This window comes from Amblyraja radiata, chromosome 23, assembly GCF_010909765.2.
Source record: "Amblyraja radiata isolate CabotCenter1 chromosome 23, sAmbRad1.1.pri, whole genome shotgun sequence".
Classification (NCBI taxonomy): Eukaryota; Metazoa; Chordata; class Chondrichthyes; order Rajiformes; family Rajidae; genus Amblyraja; species Amblyraja radiata.
In genome coordinates this window covers 34,592,076-34,616,149 of record NC_045978.1, presented here as the reverse complement: position 1 = coordinate 34,616,149, position 24,074 = coordinate 34,592,076, and the positions used below count along the sequence as shown (strand labels likewise).

Sequence of the window (24,074 nt, the reverse complement as noted above, 5' to 3'; positions counted from 1 at the left end):
GAATCAGATGATTGTCCTCCTTCAAAGCAGGAAGCTTGCAAAAGTACCCAACAAGTTGTGCAGGACGTGAGGCTGAGCGCAAATTGAAGGAATATCACCTCATATTTCACATGGGCAACTTACACCCCAGTGGTATGAATATTGACTTCTCTAGCTTCAAGTAACCTATGTATCCCATCTCCCTTCCAAGTTCTCCAACCAGTCAGTCACCCTGATTAAATTGTATCTCTGTATGCTTCGTTGTCACCTTCTCCTAACTAACAATGATCTATTCTACATTTTCCACCCCTTTAATGTCTCGTTCTCTCAGCTGTGTCTCCCTCTCCCCTGACTCTGTTGGAAGGGTCTCGACCCGAAACGCCACCCTTTCCTTCTCTCCAGAGATGCTGCCTGACCAGCTGAGTTACTCCGGCATTTTGTGTGTATCTTCTGTGTAAACCAGCATCTGCAGTTCCTTCTAACAAAGTAGCCAACAAAGTTGGCTGGTTCTTGATGCTACAGTGGCCGCTCTTCCTACTCCGGTGCCATAGATGGCGCTGCGTCGGGAGGTCAGCCTCTCCTGCCGCAGGCCCGGTTCCCTCCGCGGCGTCTGTTTACTCCGGGACCCATGGGCGAGAGCAGTGGACGGAGTGGCGGTAGCGCCGGTGCTGGCGGTGGCCTCCGGGCTAAGGGGATAAGCGATGAGTACTTCGGGAGCGCGGCGGACTGGGAAGAACAGGATGGCTCCATGGTGAGAAGCGTTCTTCATTCTGGTTGAAAATGAGAGGCGGATAGAGAAGAGGCGCGGGCCTGTCGGCGGCGAGCGGAGCGGGGAGGCAGTGGGGGCGGGGCCGAGATGGGGGCGGGGCTGAGCAGGGGCGGGGCCGAGCAGGGGCGGGGCCGAGCAGGGGCGGGGCCGAGCAGGGGGCATGGATGCAGTGGGGGGGGGCCAGGGGTTTGGAGGTACACAAAAATGCTGGAGAAACTCAGCGGGTGCGGTTTGGAGGCGGGGTCGAGATGGGGGCGGGGCTAAGCAGGGGCGGGACGTGGATGCAGTGGGGGCGGGGCCAAGTAGACCAAAGGTGGGGGTTACATTCTATTTCAAGACCTGCGCCGTTCATTTGCTGACACCAGGCCACCGCAACCAAACAGCTGTGCAGGAAGAAGCTGCAAATGCTGGTTTAAACCGAAGATATACACAAAATGCTGGAGTAACTCAGAGGGACAGACAGCATCTCTGGAGAGAGGGAATGGGTGACGTTTTGGGTTGGGGCCCTTCTTCAAACAACAATGGACAACAGCTAACAATGGCCTTTATCTAGCAATGTTACAAAATTTTGAGATTTTAAAAATCAAGTCTGCAATTTATCCCATCAGATAAAGCATAAAAATAAGTTTAATTTGACACCTAATTCACTTTCATATCTCAAGTATTTAAAATGTTATGGCCATTTTCATACTCGGAAATTAGCATCTTGTTCCCTATTGATTTTCTATGGACATAACAAAAAAGCTGTGATCGTGGACAGTCAAAAGCCCATAACTTTCTTAAAAATTAAGAGAACTGAATGAAATTTTCAGTTATCATAGATTGAAGCATTCTGAAACAAATATTAAATAATCTTACTTGGATGACCTGAAATTAAAGCATATAATTAGTTAGTTACCTAATTGTAGCTAATTTCAAACTTCAATTACTAGATCTAAACATCTATCCATTTCTTAATAAATGATTAACATTTTTAAATAGCCTAAGTGTCCAAATAATATTCACAAATAATTCAGAGTAAAACATGATTTTTAAATCTCATTTACATTAATTTATAGGCCAAATGGAAGTAATTTAGTGTTTAATTGCTGTAAATTAAAGTCCATTTAAATCAGCTTTCTAGTGGGATCCTGTGAACGCGCTGGTTTAGAACGTTCACATTGCGGTAGATTGCGGTCGGGGGTTTAGAGGTTAATTTTTAACCTACCATAACAATTTAATAAAGCCCTTAAAACTAATAATAGCTCAAGCGAGGGAATCTTCCAGCGATTTTTCGTTAATAATTAACTAGGCTGAAAAACCTCGATTTGAACAGCCTAGGGAAAATCGCGTATTAAACCCGCCCCCTTCTAAACGGCGCCAAAATCGCGCACACGGGCTGGGACAGATTTTCAGCGACGCTTCAGGTATGTTTTGCAACATACCTACTTTATCATTGTTTAAGAAGGAACTGCAGTTGCTGGAAAATCGAAGGTAGACAAAAGTGCTGGAGAAACTCAGCGGGTGCGGCAGCATCTATGAGGCGAAGGAAATAGGCAACGTTTCGGGCCAAAACCCTTCTTCAGACCAATCTTCGGCCCAAAATGTTGCCTATTTCCTTCTCTCCATAGATGCTGCCGCACCCGCTGAGTTTCTCCAGCACTTTTTGTCTGCCTTTATCATTGTTACATGTTTACATTTTTGCATATCTTTCATTCAGTTATTCTATACCTCGCTACATCATCGTCTATATCTCGTTTCCCTTTCCCGTGACTTTCAGTCTGAAGAAGGGTCTCGACCCGAGACGTCACCCGTTCCTTCTCTCGAGAAATGCTGCCTGACCCGCTGAGTTACTCCAGCTTTTTGTGTCTATTTTCGGTTTAAACCAGCATCTGCAGTTCGTTCCTACAGTCAAAGAGTCACGTAGCCAGTATGTCACATAGAAACATAGAAAATAGGTGCAGGAGTAGGCCATTCAATATGATCATGGCTGATCATCCAACTCAGTATCCTGTACCTGCCTTCTCTCCATCCCTTGATTCCCTTAGCCTTAAAAGCTTCGCACTTACCTGGCGTTCTTTTGCTCACCAACAACCTACTCCTTCATCTTGAGCTCTTGTCTAATACGATCAAAATTGGCCTTGCCCCAATTCAGAATTTTAACTAGGAAAGAACTGCAGATGCTGGTTTAAATCGAAGGTAGACACAAAATGCTGGAGTAACTCAGCGCAACAGGCAGCAGCTCTGGAGAGAAGGAATGGGTGACGTTTCCGCTGAACTAGCCAATTTCCAGCTAGTAATACCCTCCTCCGCCTAGCAGAGCGGGTCCCTACTCTTAACAACTTCTCGTTCGACTCTTCCCACTTCCTCCAAATCCAAGGCACCCTGCCTCTTTGTAGGGCACGTCGAACAATCACTGTTCCAGGCGTACACCTGGCCTATCTCCGAAACTCTAGCTCCGCTACATTGACGACTGCATCGGTGCTACCTCCTGCACCCATGCAGAACTCACTGACTTCATCAACATCACGACTGATTTCCATCCTGCACTCAAATTCACTTGGACCATCTCCGACATCTCCCTACCTTTTCTAGATCTCACCGTCTCCATCACAGGAGACAGACTATCGACTGACGTCTATTACAAACCCACTGACTCCCATAGCTATCTAGACTACACTTCTTCCCACCCTGCTTTCTGTAAAGACTCTATCCCCTAGTCCCAATTCCTCCGTCTACGCCACATCTGTGCCCAGGATGAGGTTTTCCATACCAGGTCATCGGAGATGTCCTCATTCTTTAGGGAACGGGGTTTCCCTTCTTCCATTATAGATGAGTCTCTCACAAGGGTCTCCTCTATATCCCGCAGCTCTGCTCTTGCTCACCCTCCCCCGATTCGTAACAAGGATGGAGTCCCCCTTGTCCTCACCTTCCACCCCATCAGCCGTCGCATACTGCATATAATCCTCCAACATTTTTGTTACCTCCTACGGGATCCCACTACTGGCCAGATCTTCCCTCCGCAACTCCCTGGGCAACTCGTCCCTTCTCACCCAAAATACCCCCTCCCCAGGTACTTTCCCCCACAACCGCAGGAGATGCAACACCTGTCTCTTTACCTCCCCTCTCGACTCCGTCCAAGGACCGCACTTGCACCTCCTCCAACTTCATCTACTGTATCCGCTGTTCCAGGTGTCAACTCCTGTATATCGGTGAGACCAAGCACAGGCTCGACGGTCGTTTTGCTGAACACCTCCGCTCAGTCTGCCTTAACCTACCTGATCTCCCAGTTGCTCAGCACTTTAACTGCCCCTCCCATTCCCAATCTAACCTTTCTGTTCTGGGCCTCCTCCATTGTCATAGTGACGCCCAGCTCAAATTGAAGGACAGAATCTCATATTTCGCTTGGGTAGCTTACACCCCAGTGGTATGAACATTGACCTCTAACTTCAAGTAGCCCTTGCTTTCCCTCTCTCTCCCTCCCTTCATCCCCTCCCCCTTCCCAGTTCTCCAACCAGTCTTACTGTCTCCGACTACATTTTATCTCTGTACCGCCCACTTCCCTGACATCAGTCTGATGAAGGGCCTCGACCCGAAATGTCACCCATTCCTTCTCTCCAGAGATGCTGCCTGTCCCGCTGAGTTGCTCCAGCATTTTGTGTCTGCCTCAGAGTTTTAACTCGCAGGCCCGTCCTGTCTATATCCATAACTATCTTAAAGCTAACGGTGGTCACTGATTTCAAAAGGCTCTCCCATGAACACTTCAGTCTTTTGCCCTTACTAATTTCCTCAGAGTAGATCAAGGTTTGCCCTGTCCCATGTAAGGCTCTGTACATATTGCCTGAGAAAATGCTCCTGAACACATTTGACAAATTCCACCCCGTCTAAGTCTTTTCAACTATGACAGTCCAGTCTATATTGGGAAAGTAAAAATCTCCTATGATAACAACCTTGTTAGTCTTGTAGCTGCTTGCAATCTCCTAGCAAATTTGCTCTTCTAATTCCTGTAACTATTTGGGGGCCTGTAATACTCTCCCAACAATAGATAATAGGTGCAGGTGTAGGCCATTCGGCCCTTCAAGTCAGCACCGCCATTCACTGTGATCATCAAAAATCATAGAAGGCTCTACCCATCTCCACAGTCTTCCGCAGAGATGGTTCCCTTCGCAACTCTCTGGTTAACTCTTGCTCTAGAATCTTTGGTGATCATGGCTGGTCATCCACATTCAGTACCCCGTTCCTGCCTTCTCACCATATCCCCTGACTCACTATCTTTAAAAGCTCTATCTAACTCTCTCTTGAAAGCACCCAGAGAATTGGGCTCCACTGCCTTCTGAGCCAGAGAATTCCACAGATTTACAACTCTCTGGATGAAAAAGTTTTTCCTCATCTCTGTTCTAAATGGTCTACCCCTTATTCTTAAACTGTGTCCCCTGGTTCTGGACTCCCCCGACATCGGGAACATGTTTCCTGCCTCTAGCATGTTCAATCCCTTAATAATCTTATACGTTTCAATAAGAATCCCTCTCATCCTTCTAAATTCCAGAGTATACAAGCCCAGCCGCTCCATTTTATCAACATATGACAGTCCCACCATCCCGGGAATTAACCTCGTGAACCTACGCTGCACTCCTTCAATAGCAAGAATGTCCTTCCTCAAATTTGGAGACCAAAACTGCACACAATACTCCAGGTGTGGTCTCACTAGGGCCCTGTACAACTGCAGATGGACCTCTTTGCTCCTATACTCAACAAGATGATCATCCCCTTTGTATTTCTCAGCTCCACCCATACAGCCTCACTGGACAAACCATCAGTATGACATCTCAGACCACCGCCATGACGTTCCCCTTAAACAATTAAAGCAACATCCCCTTCTCTTTTACCCCAACCTCAACCTCTCTGGTAGCAGCTGTACCCTGGAACATTAAGCTGCCAATCCAGTTGTATAGTCAGTAATTTACATTATTGAACTTACTCTTGAGGATGAACCTTACTTTTGGGCCTTGAAGCTTTCAGTTTGAAATTTGTCAACATATTTAGGAGAGGGGTAGGGAAAACTAGGAACAGTAAGAGATTGAGGGATATTTTGCATTACAGGCCTGATTAATTTTTAATATGCCACTCAGCACGATGAAGACGATGGGGATGGTGAAGATGATGCGGAGGTGCAGCAGGAATGCCTGCAGAAGTTCTCCAGTCGAGATTACATAATGGAGCCACCTATTTTCAACACATTGAAAAGGTAACCGACCTATGCAATTATAGACAAGTAAGAAACACAACCCTAATAGGACCCCCACCATCCTGGCCACACACTCATCTTCCCGCTACCATCAGGTAGAATGTACAGGAGCCTGAAGACTGCAACATCCAGGTTCAGAAACAGCTACTTCCCCACAGCCATCAGGCTATTAAACTAAACTCAAACAAAACTCTGAACATTAATAGCCCGTTATCTGTTTATTTGCACTTTATCTGTTTTATTTATTCATGTGTGTATATATTTATACAATGGTACATGGACACACTGATCTATTCTGTATTCATGCCTTCTATATTCTGTTGTGCTGAAGTAAAGCAAGAATTTCATTGTCCTATCTGGAACACATGACAATAAACTCTCTTGAATCTTGAATCTTGAATAGGTAAAAGCAACAAATAGACCCGGTGATTTAAAAGGATTGTGGGGGAGAGGGCACTTGTGGGTTTAAAAGGAGCACAGGAGATTTACTATGAATTTAAAAGGAGTGTGTGAGGCAGACCTGGCGAGTGTAAATGAAGTGTGAGAGGCACAATCTTGGTGAGCACAAAAAGCATGGGATGCATAGTTACATTAAATAATCAAGTATGGGATAAATTAGTTTAAACAAGAGCTGGAGATCTTAACAATTTTGTTCAAGGTAGTTAAAAACATTGTAATCTACTAGTGGCAGTACTTTAAGAATATTCCTAATCTAATACATAGAGCCAGGATACATCTTGTATTCTGAACAATCACAGGTTCAGAAGTGTCAGCAGGAGGAACCCATCAGACATAGCAATTAGGGAACAGCTGATCTGACTATTGTCCATCCATGATGCTGAATGTTTCATAAATAGCACATCTCAGTTGGGACAAGTGCAGTCAGAGAGGGAATGAATAATTGCTAGGCAGATGAAAAGGAGCAGGCATAGACCATTCATAAGTTCATAAGTCATCGTCTCCCAAACTGTAGGTTGAATTGCTTTTACCGTAGTGAGTTTGACTGCAAACTGCTCGAAGATGCCATCTCGTAGAGCATTCTACAAATTCCTTCACTTGCTCCAGTAACAACCAGATTTTCCCAGTCTACATGCATGTTGCAATCCCCCCTGACCACTGTAACATTGCCCGTCTTACACCCTGTCTGTATCTCTTGATGTAATTTGTAGGCTACATCCGGGCTACTGTTCGGAGGTCTGTATGTAATTCCCATCATGTCTTTTTACCCTTGCAGTTTCTTAGCTCTATCTACAAGGATTCTACATCATCTGATCCTATGTCCTGTCTTGCTAAGGACTGAATTTTGTTCCTTCCCAGCAGAACTACCCCATCTCCTTTACCTACCTGTCTGTCGTTTCAATACGATGCATCCATCCATACATCCCTCATGGTTGTTTTGTCTTTTAACAAGGTTGTGGCCAATGTGATCATACCTCAACGCTGCATTCTGGACAACCCACAGTGTCCTTTTCCTCTTTTACTATCAAGAATCTATATACCCTGCATTAAAAGTACACAATTCTGCTTCCAGCATCTTTTGGGAAAGAGGGTTCCAATAATTAATAATCTTCTGTGAGGAAAAAAACATTGTCTCACCTCTGCCTTAAATGGGCAACTTATTTTTAAACAGTGATCTCTAATTCTAGATTCTTCCTCTGGTTGAAACATCCTATGCACATCCAACGTCAAAACCGTGTGGGAACCTTTATCTTTCAATCTAGTCTCCTCGCACGCTTCCAAAACCCAGCAAATTTAAACCCTACCTTTGTAACCTTTCCTCGCTAAGAAATCATTAATTTCAGTTATCAATCTAATAAACATTTGAACTGCTTCCATTGCATTAACTACCTTCCTTACAACAAGACAAATATTGTGCCCTGGTCTCCCGGATAAGGCATTACAGGTGCACAACCTTTTATCCGAAAGCCTTGGGACCAGACACTTTTCGTAATTCAGAATTTGTCGGTCTTCGGAATGGAATTTTTTTAGCGTAGATTTTAATGGCTGGCTCAGTGGTAGAGTGCTCGGCTCATATCCGCAAGGTCGCTAGTTTGCACCTTGATCCTGGCAGTTACTCGATCGCGAGTTTGAGTCTTCAATGTCGTTTTTTCTTGCAGAATAAATGTTTGTATGAAATACAGTGTAGGAGAAGTGTACTGACTGTGTGGGCAGAACTTTGGAAGTGATTGCCCACCAGTCTAAAAAGCCGCTGTGTCTCCCTGTCCCTGGGATAGCAGGGGGCGATCAAACAGCACAATACCCCCCTCCCCCTCCAACTCCAGAGGAATCCGCTCCCCGATGGGCCACTACCAAAGATCATAGAGGAGCTCCTCTATGATCTTTGGCCGCTACAGCGACAAGTGGCAGTTCGCCCACAGCCCGAGCTGCGCCCCCTCATCCGCCACCCCAAGAACAAGACGTACCTTGCACACCATCAGCTTCTGCCCCTACGTGTTCCTCTGGAGTTGGAGCGGGGCTGGGCTGGAGTTGCTGCTGGCTGTGGGTCTCTGGGATCTCCGTGCTTGCAGTGGGCCTGGGGGTCGGTGGGCGGCGGTGGGAGCTGTGGAGCTGTGGACCTACGGACCTACCTCCGTGGAGCTAGCCAGCTTCGGAGCGTGGAGAGCTGCGGGGGCGAGCTGCTGCGACCCGACTCCGGTGGATGGTGACACCGGGAGCTCGCGGGTCTCCGGTGGGAGACTGCTTTGCGGGGCACCGGCAACGGCGACTTCTCCCGCCCGAATTACGAGGTTGAGAGCAAAGATCATAGAGGTTGAGAGTGACCTGGAGGGGGGCCTTACAACGCCCGGCGCGGCTGTAAATTGCCGCGGACTTGCTAGCGCCCGCCGGGGGCTCCAACATCAAGGCCGGGGCAGGGCCCTACATCTCCCGGCGTGGCTTTGAGTGGCCGCTCCCCGATGGGCCCCTACGACGCCCCGAGCTGCGCCCCGTCATCCGCAACCCAGGTTCCTCTGTAGTTGGAGTGGGGCTGGGCTGGGCTGCTGTTGGCTATGGGTCTCTGGGATCTCCGTGCTTGCGGTGGGCCTGGTGGTCGGTGTCCAATTGGTCCTGACACGGTCCTGCTGCAATCGCCGCCGTGAAGACAGTGCAAAGCCCCCGCGCCGGTGCAATGGGCGGGGTGCTGGAGAGGGGAGGGAAGGGGTCACACACATGGCCGGGAAGCAGAGGGTGTAGGTGGGGTGATACTGAAGCGAGCGACAATCTGCTGCTGCCTGCCCCGCTGAATTAAAAAGTTCCCACGCAAGACTCACGAAACACTGTGTATCGTGAGTCCACCGTGGGAACTTTTTAACTCAGCGGGCAGGCAGCAGCATATTGTCAATTATTAACCCTCCCGCGCAATATACCCTCATCTTCTCTTTTATGAATGGGGATTTAGTTCCCCTTTCTTCGAGGACCGACCGGAGGTTCCGCTGTCACCTCTGCGGGCCGCCCTCGGCGAACGTTTTCAAGGACCTTTCTTCAAGGACCGAAAAAATGGCCGCTATTCGGAGGTTTTCGTTATTTGGATCTTCGGATAAAAGGTTGTGCACCTGTACCAATATTCCTGTAATTGAAGCATAAGCTCCTACTTTTGTATTCAATTTCCCAAGCAGTTAATTATGAAATTCTGTTGTTTTTCCTGTATACTTCTTGTACCTGCATGCAAACCTTTCATGACTCGAGCACCAGAAATTCAATTTAGTTTTGGATAACATCTTAGACTATTTTTCAGTGAGGGCACCAGAACAGAATAACTGTCATAGCTTCTGCCAACCATTCTTGGAAACTATTTGAAACTGCAACTTAATGCAAACTCATTTGACATTTTTTATCCCCCCCAAAATTTAACTTGCTTCTTTTATCCTCTTTTCAGACTGCTTGCTGGCTCGTGCTGTCTCCCTTAATGCATATCAAAAGCTGGTTCGCTGAAAATCGTGTGAATTTGTATTCATGACCACAGTGTGGCACCAAACCTTCTGCCATTTTATCTAACATCAGAATACCAATTCTATTATTCAACAAAATCCATAATGGATTTGTCAATGAGTGAAAAAACAAAACAAAATTAACAACATATACATTCCAGATTGATTTATAACCCTCATTGAATAATCACCCTCATTGAATAAAATGATTGATTGATGACCAAATACGTTTGCAGAGGTGTTGGTTAGGTGTAAATTATGAGATGGTCAAAGTTTTTAAATCTCTTCCAGTTGAGTTATTCCTGATATGCAGATATCAATGTTGACCCTGTGAAAAATATTGTGCCCACCTTTTCTATAAAACTGTCTTTGATATGTAACACATCTTCTGGATTGATTTTCAACCAGCTTTTTAACAAAAGTCACAAAGTGCAGGCAAGTCACATCACGTCACTCACATTCGGAGTTATCTTCTACTTTAATATACACATGCTAATCCCTAGAGCTGATGTAAAACTGTACAAGAGTCATGTGGGGGCATGGTGGCGTAGCGGTAGAGTTGCTGCTTTACAATGCCAGAGGCCCGGCTTTGATCCTGACTACAGGTGCTGACTGTATGGAGTTTGTACGCTTGGGTTTTCTCCGGGTGCTCCAGTTTCCTCCCACACTCCAAAGACGTACACGTTTGCAGCTTAATTTGGCATCGTAAAAAATTGTAAATTGCCCTTAGTGTGTAGGATATCCTAGTGTACGGGAATTGCTGGTCGGCGCAGACTCGATGGGCCGAAGGGCCTGATTCGGCAATGTATCTCTAAACTAATATGATATTGATTAGCATGAACGGATTGGCATGATTGTTGTGATTTAGTAAGGTAAAGTGGGATATGATAGTGGCTGAGATCAGGCCAAATGGGACTTTGGGCTAATAATGTCCGAGCATGACGTCTCGTAAGGCGAGAACTTATGATGCATGGGACTAATTTGAGCCTGGAGCATAATACTGACAAAACAGAGGCAAATAGATTTGAGATTAATGATTCTAATCTGTGTAGTATATATTACTGATTTAGCCTGAATTATGTGGAATATGATGTTGACTAATTTCTGGTCTTGGATGATGAGCTAGTGACTTACCCAGACTGTGTCTGCTTTGCTTTCTTAGATATTTCCAGGCAGGGGGCTCTCCAGAGCATGTGATCCAAATGCTGTCCGAGAATTACACGGCAGTAGCACAGACTGTAAATCTGCTGGCAGAGTGGCTTATCCAGACAGGTAATCCTCAATTAGCACTGGCTAAACTGGAACAACCAAAGTTTTCAAAATGAACTTCCATTTTTTTACTACAACTCACTAATCCTCTGGTTACCAAATTCTACCTCCTGGGTCACTCTTTTGAGATGATGTTTTGTTTGTGTTTTGGCTTGTGCCGCATTGCCCTCAGCAATTAGAGTGTGTTTCATGTACAACCCTCCTCTCCCTCAATCAACCTTTAAGGATGAGTGAAAAGGCATGTCACCCTCTTCCAGTGTGATTTTGTTTTCTCTCTGTTCTAGCTATGTCCCTGGTAATACACTAACTGTGTAATGCCTCCTTATCAGATCCTCAGTCTTGAATGTTAAATTCCAGATAAAATTGTTTTAGTGACATTGTTTATTTGATATAATTCCCCCTGCTAGACATGTTCAAATTATGGTAGAAGTAACAATGCAATATGGAATTTTATTAAAAAATGCTACCACTGAAGCAGAAAATAATAGTTTTCTCTTTCAAAGAATGTTGAATCCATTATTGGTTTATTCTAATTTCTGTTACTATTTATGTTGCAATGTGATCCTTTGATTTAATTGTGTTATAGAATCCTATAGTCTCAGTGTGTTGTTTGTAGAATTCTTGCTTCTAGACAAAATATGTTTTATCTGCTTTTTTGCTATTCTATCTCTAATTTCATGGATCCCCATGCTTTTATTATAATTCTCTCAATTTGTATTTCATCTTCAATGAAGTAATTCCCACTGTTCCTGTCCCGCTTCAGAAATGTTCCAGTTAGTTTAGTTTAGCTTATTGTCACGTGTCACTTTGGCCACATTTCCAAATGTCATATCATTTGCAAACTCTGAAGTTATCTTTGCTGTGCCTCTATACCTAAAGGTTATTAAATTAGATCAATAATGACTGATGTACTTTTGTTGACCCCTGAGAGACATCATTCTTAATAACTATTTATTATTTTTCATACCTTTTCTTCTCTTAATCAATTTTGAATCCATTCTGCTACTTGACCTTGACTCCCCATGGTTATAGTTTTGGTATTATTTAGCATGTACCTGAAATTCCTGTTTCAAGGAGTACCGGTCTACATAATAGACTGTTTGGGTTATTCTGTCCACTTGAGAAGTGCCTGTGAATTTGCCTCATGAGATCATGTCTGTAGAGCCCTTCAGTGTACGATCCTTTCCTTAGGCATCAGTGGGTTGAGTTGGAGATGGCGGTTCTATTAATGCCTCATATCCAAGCAATGATTTTTCATGCAGAAGCCCTAATGGTGAATGCTGGAGACTAAATGTCTAGGAGGAGAGAAAATAGACTAAGGAATCATATTGCATTATCATGCTTTTTCCCACACGTCATCAAAATTAAAATGTGGGCTCAGAATCCTAACTTTTTTATCCTTCTGGAAATTGCAGGATGTAAAGAAACATACTGTACCTTTTCTCTGTGATTTGGTGAAACGATTTGGGTTTTATTGACCCCTTGTTTATCCTAGATTATGAAGTACAAAATCTTAGTTTTGATTAAGTAAGGTTGCTTCCACTCCAAATAAATCCTTAGACTTTCATGGGTCAGACTGTATCCTGCAAGTTGTATTTGGTTGCATAGAGCATTTGGGTAGTTAAGCTTATACTTCTGTTTTGTTTTCACTCAGCAGGTCAGGTGGCTTCCATGGAAAGAGAATCAGATTTAATATTTCAGGTCAAAGACCCTTCACCAGAACTGGTTTGTTGTCTGAAACCTTGTGGTCTGTATCATCTTTTTCAGGGGTGGAACCATCACATGTACAGGAAACTGTGGAGAACCATTTGAAGAGTTTGCTCATTAAGCACTTTGATCCTCGGAAAGCCGATTCCATTTTCACAGAGGAGGGGGAGGTAATTTTCGAAATGCTTTTCAAAAGTAGGACACATACAAAACACATACTGGAAAAGCCATGCAGGTCACGGGAGAATGTACAAACTCTGTACAGACCGCACCCGTAGTCAGGATCGAACCCGGGCCCCTGGTGCTGTAAGGCAGTGACTGTACTGCTGCGCCACCGTTACACCCCCCTTGATTTAGAAACAAATTACAGTTACAATCATCATAACTGCTGTCACAATTTTCTTGCAATGGATTAGTCAGTAAATTAATTAATTAATTAATAAGTTTATTGGCCAAGTATTCACATACAAGGAATTTGCCTTGGTGCTCCGCCCACAAGTGACAGTTAGAAATGACACATAAAACATTAAACATTAATAATAAAACATTATTGATTAAACGTGTGAATTAAATAAAATACCAGAGCAAAAGGAGGCTACAGATTTTTGGTGGGACACAAAAATGCTGGAGAAACTCAGTCTGACTGAAGAAGGGTTTCGGCCCGAAACGTTACCTATCTCCTTCGCTCCATAGATGCTGCTGCACCTGCTGAGTTTCTCCAGCATTTTTGTGTACCTTCGATTTTCCAGCATCTGCAGTTCCTTCTTGTACAGATTTTTGGTTATTGAGTAGAGCTACAACTCGTGGGAAAAAAAGCAGTTTTTATGCCTGGCTGTGGCAGCTTTGACAGTCCGGCGTCGCCTTCCAGAGGGAAGTGCAATGCCTCAGCATCAGGCATGTTTTTCAGGTTTTCAAGCTAATCAATGTGCCAAGCATGAAGGTTCCATCTGAACAAGCTCTCCTTCATGGTCCAAGTTCATCCGTTGTGCATGAACTTAAATATCCTATTTCAGGCAACTGGAAAATACTTCCTGTCCATCATTATCCTAATTACCCATTCTATTAATTAACCACCCATAAAGAAACAAGGGCACAGCGGCGCAGCGGTAGAGCTGCTGCCTCATAACGCCAGACACCCGGGTTTGATCCTGATCTCGGGTTCTGTCTGTGTGGAGTTTGCACCGTTTCCCTGTAACCACTTTGTTTTCTCCAGGTGCTCCGATATCCTCCGACATCCTAAAGATGTGCGGGTTTGTAGGCTAATTGTCTTCCGTAAATAGCCCCAGGAGTGTAGGGAGTGGTTACGAAAGTGGGTTAATATAGAACTAGAATGAATGGGTCGGCATGGATTCGGTGGGCGAAAAGGCCTGCTTCTTGCTGTATATATAAACTAGCCTAAAAACCCAGCTTCTTTGTTTGTAGTTGTGTCTCTTCCTCATTTTTGGCTTGATACGAGTGGTGTTGGTTATCCTGTTGAGACATCTGTTGCAGATGGGCAGTTCAGCCCATTTTAAAAGCACCAATTTAAGTGATATGATGGCTTTAAATATATGACGATGTCAACACCAGACTTGCCCTTTCTCTTATCTCAGTTAATATGAGGCATTTACTAATTTCTTGGAAGAGTGTGGCCAGGCCTCATTAATTCACCAAGAAACCAAACTGTTGCCTTTAGGGCATTGGTTAAATACTATTGAATCTTTTAAAGTTTGCTATTTCTGCTTATTTCTTTTTTTGTACAATTTCCTCTCTGACCAAACTATCTTGACGAATTGGTTGAAGTACCCATATATTGAATAAAATATACTACAAAATGTAGTATATTACATTTTGTAGTATATTTTATTCAATATATGGGTACTTCAACCTTTCAGCATATGCTACTACCAAATAATGCATAATCCGACAGTCAACATATTAATGCTACTTATCTGCACAGTTTGTTGCCACAAGGAGACTCTTTGCTTTGATCCTCCGCAACTGCCTCCTCCCAGTGACCTAGTTCTTTCTCCGTGACTCGACCAAAAGATAGAGATTAACATGATTTTTATCAAATGTTTACTATAAAAAAACTGCGGCAAGCCAGATCAACAACTGGACTTGGTCTTTCTCAAACTCACAATAGCCTTCAGTTCTCTTGATGGGGAACCAGTGGCAAATTCCTCTTGGCTAACCTCAGAAATGTATCTCCATTTTATGTCCACTATATGATGACAGGCCATTTGGTCCACGATTGACTTAATCCCAATGCAGATGGGGTTGAAGCAAAGCTGTATCATTACTGCAGCATTCTCAAACCTTCCTGCCACATTATTCCACGCCATCTTCTGCAAACAGCCTGCTGGAATGGATCTAATCTACAGGACAACTAGAGAATTGTTCAACCTTTATCCACTCCACTTGTAAACCAAGGACATGCCAACTGCAGCCATTAAGCCACAGTATGCAGATACTTGGAGGCTGAGCTCTAAGACATAGTTTACTTATTTCACTGAAATATGAGAGAATAGGATCTGCACTAAACACACATAATATGAAGATCTTCTACCAACCTATCCCTACTGCACTACTTTGTTTCCTGTTTTTGAAGGTCAATGATGAAACCAGATATCTGCAGATCATGTGCCATATCACAGGAACCATCAGAATGAAAACGGAAGTCGATGATAAAATTTGCCACTACTTCCAGTTTGACAGCTGTAGCCATTTGCGGTCTATTGAGGGGCAGGCTTTGTACAGATCTCATCTTTCCCCCGAAAATTGTTCTGATTCAATCTAATACTCCCCTCTTACTACATTTATCCAGCCACATTTTCATAATGAAACAAAGTAAATGCCCTTGAATGCCCACTGGATTAGGAAACTACATACTCTCTATTGTATACAAAGAGTTTGTGGGGTTTTAGTTTAATGGTATATACAGAAAATGAGAGGGCAGGTTCTTTTTTAATAGAAATTCATCACAACCATTAGCTGCAAAGAGTGCAGAGAAGATTTACGAGGATGTTGCTAGGACTATGAGCTATCGAGAGAGGTTGGGTAGGCTAGGAGGCGCGCAGGAGGATAAGGGGTGATCTTATTGAAGTGTATAAGACCCTGATGGGAATAGATAGGGTAAATGCATAGACACAAAATGGTAGAGTAACTCAGTGGGACAGGCAGCATCTCTGGAGAGAAGGAATGGGTGACATTTCAGGTCGAGACCCTTCTTCAGACATATTGGTCTTTTACCCAATATAATAGAATCAAAAACTAGGGGACATAGGTTTAATGTGAGATGGGAAAGATTTATTCGATACCAGAAAGGCAACTTTGTCACACAGAGGGTGGTGGGTATGTGGAACAAACTGTTGCCTTTAGAGCATTGGTTAAATACTATTGAATCTTTTAAAGTTTGCTATTTCTGCTTACTTCTTTTTTTGTACAATTTCCTCTCTGACCAAACTATCTTGACGAATTGGTTGAAGTACCCATATATTGAATAAAATATACTACAAAATATATTACATTTTGTAGTATATTTTATTCACTATATGGGTACTTCAACCTTTCAGCATATGCTACTACCAAATAATGCATAATCCGACAGTCAACATATTAATGCTACTTATCTGCACAGCTAGTTGCCACAAGGAGACTCTTTGCTTTGATCCTCCGCAACTGCCTCCTCCCAGTGACCTAGTTCTTTCTCCGTGACTCGACCAAAAAGATAGAGATGAACATGATTTTTATCAAATGTTTACTCCAAAAAAACTGCGGCAAGCCAGATCAACAACTGGACTTGGTCTTTCTCAAACTCACAATAGCCTTCAGTTCTCTTGATGGGGAACCAGTGGCAAATTCCTCTTGGCTAACCTCAGAAATGTATCTCCATTTTATGTCCACTATATGATGACAGGCCATTTGGTCCACGATTGACAATCCCAATGCAGATGGGGTTGAAGCAAAGCTGTATCATTACTGCAGCATTCTCAAACCTTCCTGCCACATTATTCCACGCCATCTTCTGCAAACAGCCTGCTGGAATGGATCTAATCTACAGGACAACTAGAGAATTGTTCAACCTTTATCCACTCCACTTGTAAACCAAGGACATGCCAACTGCAGCCATTAAGCCACAGTATGCAGATACTTGGAGGCTGAGCTCTAAGACATAGTTTACTTATTTCACTGAAATATGAGAGAATAGGATCTGCACTAAACACACATAATATGAAGATCTTCTACCAACCTATCCCTACTGCACTACTTTGTTTCCTGTTTTTGAAGGTCAATGATGAAACCAGATATCTGCAGATCATGTGCCATATCACAGGAACCATCAGAATGAAAACGGAAGTCGATGATAAAATTTGCCACTACTTCCAGTTTGACAACTGTAGCCATTTGCGGTCTATTGAGGGGCAGGCTTTGTACAGATCTCATCTTTCCCCCGAAAATTGTTCTGATTCAATCTAATACTCCCCTCTTACTACATTTATCCAGCCACATTTTCATAATGAAACAAAGTAAATGCCCTTGAATGCCCACTGGATTAGGAAACTACATACTCTCTATTGTATACAAAGAGTTTGTGGGGGTTTATTTTAATGGTATATACAGAAAATGAGAGGGCAGGTTCTTTTTTAATAAAAATTCATCACAACCATTAGCTGCAAAGAGTGCAGAGAAGATTTGTTGAGGCAGCTACTATATCAACATTTAAAAGGCATTTGGACAGGTACATGGATAGGAAAGGTTTAGAGGGATATGGACTAACGCGGGCAGGTTTGACAAGTGAAGATGGGGCATCTTGTTCTGCATGGGCTGAAGGGCCTGTTTCTGTACTCTATGACCATATTTTCTCAGATACCAGAGTAAGAAAACATTTATGGCAAAAACGTGCTGGTTCCTATTTTATAGAAGAATAATTAAATAACAAAACATTACATGACAAGGATAGGACAGGTTTGGAGTTATATGAACCAAGCGCAGACAGGTGGGACTAGTGTAGCTGGACATGTTGGCCGGTGTGGGCAAGTAGAGCCGAAGGGCCTGTTTCCACACTGTATCACTCTGACTCTATGACATGGCTGAACACCTGTCCCGCTGAGGTACTCCAGTTTTTTGTGTCTATTTTCTGTTCATTTTGTGGGCTGCGATACCAGAAGCTTATAATAAATGATGCCAGCCATGGTTCAGACTGTAGTACTCTCTAAACATTGTGGGTTTAGTATTTTACTCCATTCACTTGAGTAAGTCACCTTAACGGATGCTGTACGGTCTTGCTTTCCACCCCCACCCTAAACTGCATTAATAATAATAATGGATGGGATTTATATAGCGCCTTTCTAATACTCAAGGCGCTTTACATCGCATTATTCATTCACTCCTCAGTCACACTCGGTGGTGGTAAGCTACTTCTGTAGGCAGATTGACGGAAGCGTGGCTGCCAATCTGCGCCTACGGCCCCTCCGACCACCACCAATCACTCGCACACATTCACACACAGGCAAAGGTGGGTGAAGTGTCTTGCCCAAGGACACAACGACAGTATGCACTCCAAGCGGAATTCGAACCGGCTACCTTCCGATTGCCAGCCGAACACTTAGCCCATTGTGCCATCTGTCGTCCCAGCCATTTTAAAATTACCATATTACCCCTGCGGCTGCACAATTTTAAAGCTGCACAAATCAAGTCAAGCTCTAGACCACAATGTCGCAGCCACCCCACAAAGTGGAGCAGCGACAGGGCCTTGGCTGGCAGAGCACGAAGCAAGGCCTGCTTCCTGGATTTCCAAACGTCTTCAAGACGTATTAAATGTCTCGTTATCAGACATTCGAAAACAGTTGAAATAAATTTAAAAATGTTTAATTACTTAAATTATTTTAAATGATTAAAAAATAATTTTACTTAACACATAATGAAGTTTCAGAAATTAAATAAAACTGAGGAAACTAAAGAAAACAAAACAAACGAGATACCCACCCGCTGCCTTAACCTTTACAACCTCTTGCAAGTACTTCAGCAAAAGCAGTTTCCATTCCCACCCCCCCACTTGTTTCGTGGGTGGAACGCTCACCGGTGTCTCCTGTTTCTGCAGCTTTGCTGTCGCTCTCACTCCCTCCCCCCGTACAGGCACAAGAATATTCAGCTAGTCCTCGCCTTTCACCCCACCGGCCTCTCATTCGAACATATTATTCTCTGCCAATTCTGCCATCTTCAACGTGATGCCATCACCAATCACATCTTTCTGCTGAGAATTGAATTGAATCCTTTATTTGTCATTCAGACCTTTCGGTCTGAACGAAATGCTGTTTCTGCAGTCATATTGAGACCTCTTTCTCTGCAATTCTTTGGTTTGCCCCTATCTCCTCACCCAACTCCCCCTCCCCCCCCCCCCCACCACCTTCTTCCACAGGAGAAGTAACACCTGTCCCTGTACCTCCTCCCTCACTTCCAGTCAGGGACCCCAGCAGCCCTTCCTCATGAGTTTCACTTGCATCTCTTTCAACCTTGTCTGTTACATTTGGTGCTCCCGATGTGGCCTCCTTTACATCTGCAAGACAAAGCAAAGACTAAACGACTGTTTTGCTGAAGATCTGTACCCCGTACACCAACATCTGCTGGAGCTCACGGTTGCCAGCAATTTGATCTCCGCTTCCCATTCCCATATTGACCTTTTGTCCTTGACCTACTCGACTGACCAAATTAAGCCACATGAAAACTGGAAGAACAGCATGTCATATTCAATCCAATGGTATAAACATAGAACTCTCCAATTGAAACCCCCGTTCCCATCCCCTGTTGCACACCTTTAAAACCGCTACCATCGTCAATCTTTTCTTTCCCCTCCTCTGTCCACTTATCTCCTATCCCTCCCTACTCCATCCCCCATTTTCATTTTATTCCATCACCTTTCCCTTCCCCATGTACCCTTCTGCCCGTCTCACTCACTGTGGCTTTACAATTCACTCCTCTTCCTCATCCGCCACCTTTTTGTCTCCATTTCACCTTTAGTCTTTGTTACTATCTCCACCCATCTGACAATCAATCATCCTCACCTGTACCCTGTTACACCCCACCCCTACCTCTGTGTACCCGTCCACGCCATCAGTCAATAGACAATAGGTGCAGGAGTAGGCTATTTGGTCCTTCGAGCCAGCACTACCATTCAATGTGATCATGGCTGATCATCCCAAATCAGTATCCCGTTCTTGCCTTCTCCCCATATCCCCTGATTCCGCTATTTTTAAGAGCCCTATCTAGCTCTCTCTTGAAAGCATCCAGAGAACCTGCCTCCACCGCCCTCTGAGGCAGAGAATTCCACACACACCACTTTCTGTGTGAAAAAGTGTTTCCTCGTCTCCGTTCTAAATGGCTTACTCCTTATTCTTAAACTGTGGCCCCTGGTTCTGGACTCCCCCAACATCGGGAACATGTTTCCTTCCTCTAGTGTGTCCAAGCCCTTAACAATCTTATATGGTTCAATGAGATACCCTCTCATCCTTCTAAACTCCAGAGTGTACAAGCCCAGCTGCTCCATTCTCTAAGCATATGACATGTTAATTATGGCGGTTTACCTTGTAAACCTATGCTGCACTCTCTCAATAGCAAGAATGTCCTTCCTCAAATTAGGGGACCAAAACGGCACACAATACTCCAGGTGTGGTCTCACTAGGTCTTTGTACAACTGTAGAAGGGCCTGAAGAAGGGTCTGTTTATTTCCCTCCCCAGGTGCTGCCGTACCTTCTGGATTTTCTTGGAAAACAAACCATTTACCTTCCTTTAACTTACTGCTTTAGATCCTATTTCAAATAAATGGGGTTGTGCCACATGTGCCAGCCAAGGGTGGTGTAAAGTTACTGGATCAGATGCAAACTGACTGGCCACGCAGTTCCATATTTCTGAGCACAAATCTTGGAGTTAATGCTGCATCCAGAGAGGTTAGATGACCCAACATTTGACCTGTGTTTCCCTGACATCCACATCGCACAGTACAATGTGGAATTCAGGAGCACATTGGCCCATGAACTGCAGCTAACGAGGTGATCTCTGTATAACATCCAGTAGCAATCGTCATGATATGTCCTCGATTATATAAATATATAAATTAAATCACATACGTTAATGCAGGTTAAAGACTTTTGACAAGCAATTACTATTATCATGCATGAAACTTATAATTTAATTTCTGCACAGCAAGTTGCCATAAACATTGAAATAAGGACAAAGGTTATCAGCATCCGTTGTTGGTTTGGGCAATACACTAGACTGCAATCCTGCGGCCACACATCTAAATGACTTACTTCCTTGTCTTAAAAAACTTTCCCAAGTGGTAAAAGTTAATATTTAAATTCCATGATGTCTTTTGCTGTGTTTTAAGCACCCAAGTATCCATTGTTTGACCGTTGGGTAGATGTGCCACTACACTTCATAGCTATTTGAGTTGATTGAGACATAATAGTTCTTCTGCAGTTACGAACATGATTCCTTGATTTAATCATTGTGTGTTTTTTGTTGCAGACACCAGCTTGGCTAGAGCAAATGATTGCTCATGTAACTTGGAGAGACCTCTTTTATAAACTGGCAGAAGCTCACCCCGACTGCTTGATGCTCAATTTTACCGTTAAGGTAAAACCAACTTGGTTGCAATGTTTTTCCCGCGCTTGTTTTTGAAATATGGGCATCACTAGCGAGGCCATTATTTGTTACCCTTTCCTAATTGCCCAAAAGAAGGCGGTGAGTAATTCTTCACTCAAAAATGAAGGAGGCTACAGAAAGTGCGGAATATTGCCTGGTCCATCACAGGTACAGCCCTCCCCACAATCGAAGGGATCTACGGGAAGCACTGCCTCAAGAAGGCTGCTAATATCATCAATGACTCACACCTCCCTGTCCACGGTCCCTCCTTGCCACTAGTAATCTGGAAGAAGCTACAGGAGCCTGAGAATCATTACTTCCTGGTCCAAGAATAGCTTAGCACTACTAAAGTTGTGCTATGTATTTGACTTGCATTATCAAGGTCTGATTTACCTAGAATATCTGTTCATTTATTTTATTTACTTGTTGTTTGTAATGTTTAATGTACCTATGAAGCTGCAGCAAGTAAAGCTTTCACCCTATGACATACATTCTTGAACTCCAATTTGTCTCCCCCCCCCCCCCCCCACTATTTAGTTTAAACCCACCCATATAGCAGCGGCAAACCTGCCTGCCAGAATGCTGGTCCCCCACCTGTCAAGGTGCAACCCGTTCCTTTTGTACAATTCACCCTTACCCCAAAACAGATCCCAGTGGCCTAAGAACCTAAATCCCTGCCCCCCTGCATCATCTCCTCAGCCACACATTCAGATCCCCTATCTTCCTGTTCCTGCCCTCACCAGCACGAGGAATTGAAAGCAAACCGGAGATAACCACCCTGGAGGTCCTGCTTTTCAGCCTTCTTCTGAGCTCCCTGAAGTCACGCTGCAGAATCTCTTTCCTCTTCTTCCCGACATCATTTGCACTACCACTTCCGGCTGCTCACCTTCACCCTTGAGGATGCCCTGCAATCGGTCCGTGACGTCCTGGATCCTGGCACCAGGGAGGCAACACATCATCCTTGAATCCAGCCTGTTGCCGCAGAAACCCCTGTCTGTACCTCTCACGATGGAGTCCCTGACTACCATGGCTCTGCCTGACGTCTGTCTTTTCGGCTTTGCTTCAGCGCCACGTTGTGACTCGCAGATCTGTCCCCCACTCAAAATGGCAGTGTCTTCTGCCCCAGCAGCTTCCAAGAGGGTGAACCTGTTTTCAAGAGGTACATCCCCCGGGGTCTCCTGTACTCCAAGCTTCCTTTCCTTCCTCATCGTCACCCACCTTCTCTCTTCCGGTACCTTCGGTGTGACGATCTAGGAAACTCGTTTTCCCGGATGATCCTGAGGTCATCCAGTTGCCTCTCCAGTGCCCCAACACGGTCCTTCAGGAGCTGAACCTAGACACGCTTTCCACAGTTGTAGCAGCCAGAGGCACCAGCAGTGTTCCTGACCTCCCACATCCTGCAAGCATCACACTGAATCAGCTTACCTGTCATTTCTTCACTGCGTCTCCCCCTCTCCAACTTTTGGAGTCATCTCCTCATCTCAGCCTCCTCGCCGAAAACTCTTAAGCCAAAGACTTGCACTTTTCTTAGATAAATTGACTAATTCGCTAACTTACCGATTTGCTAATTACATTTCTCAGCCAATCCCCGCACTCACTCCTTCACCTGCCACTCCTCTGCCGTCCTTGAAGGTATGTGGAGGATGATCGCAGCCACGTTTCCTATTTCAGAGAAACTCAGCTGTGAGATGTGAGTAATAAGCTCCTAGTGGACCTCAGCAGGCCAAGCAGCATCTGTTGGGGCCCTTCCACTGGATTGAAAGATTGGAGGGAAGAAAATCAACATAAAGAGGAGGTGGGGTGGAGCAGCAACTATTACCCCACCAAGCAGATTGTTTTTTGCTCAAGATTCCAACATCTGCAATCTGCTGTGTTTCTGTGAGATACGAGTGCCTAATTTAGCAATGTGAAGACACCCCAAAGAAACAGCTTATAGAAACTAGGTGCAGGAGGAGGCCATTCGGCCCTTCGAGCCAGCACCGCCATTCATTGTGATCATGGCTGATCGTCCCCTATCAATAACCCGTGCCTGCCTTCTCCCCATATCCCTTGATTCCACTAGCCCCTAGAGCGCTATCTAACTCATCTACACTCTCATCTAATCTAACTCATCTCATCTAACTTATCATCTACCCTTCAAAGCAACTTTGGGAGGAAGGTTCAACACTGGGTGCTCTCCCTATGGGAATTGGGACCTGAATGCAGAACAGCTCAGCATGCTTGGAACTTGCATGGACTCGGGACAGATAGACAGCCTCGTTTCAGCCTACTTATGCTTTCCATTCTCAAGCAGACTCTTTAAGCACACATCTCATATTTAACCACAAGCATGGCTTGTGATAACATCTTCATAATAAAGTCTGCTTTCACATTTGACGGATTACAGTAATCTTTCAATACTGTAGAATGATTCTCAGTTACATTCTCACACCTAGATAGCGCATATGTCCAGTGAGCTGTGAACAATTTGAACTACATGCAAATTTCACCACAGAATTAACAAGTTGTTACAAGTGAGTGAAAGAGTAAAGGGTCATCCATTTATAACAGTGCAGTAGAATTTTTGCATTCAGAGGGT

At 44.3% G+C, this 24,074-nt stretch overlaps 1 protein-coding gene across 3 annotated transcripts in view; it reads left to right on the top strand.

The window, feature by feature from the left end:
- The first annotated feature begins 554 nt into the window (after positions 1-554).
- The window catches only part of nelfcd (negative elongation factor complex member C/D), a 52,186-nt gene continuing 28,666 nt past the window's right edge, over positions 555-24,074 (top strand). The window contains exons 1-5 of one of the 3 annotated variants that reach the window (XM_033042020.1): positions 555-730; positions 5,857-5,972; positions 11,061-11,170; positions 12,935-13,044; positions 21,380-21,487. In XM_033042020.1, the coding sequence (XP_032897911.1) occupies positions 608-730; positions 5,857-5,972; positions 11,061-11,170; positions 12,935-13,044; positions 21,380-21,487 (567 nt within the window). In that variant the 5' untranslated portion in view covers positions 555-607. Of the gene's footprint in view, positions 731-5,856; positions 5,973-11,060; positions 11,171-12,821; positions 13,045-21,379; positions 21,488-24,074 lie in introns of all 3 variants that reach the window. The other 2 variants (XM_033042019.1, XM_033042022.1) reach the window with 2 other exon arrangements.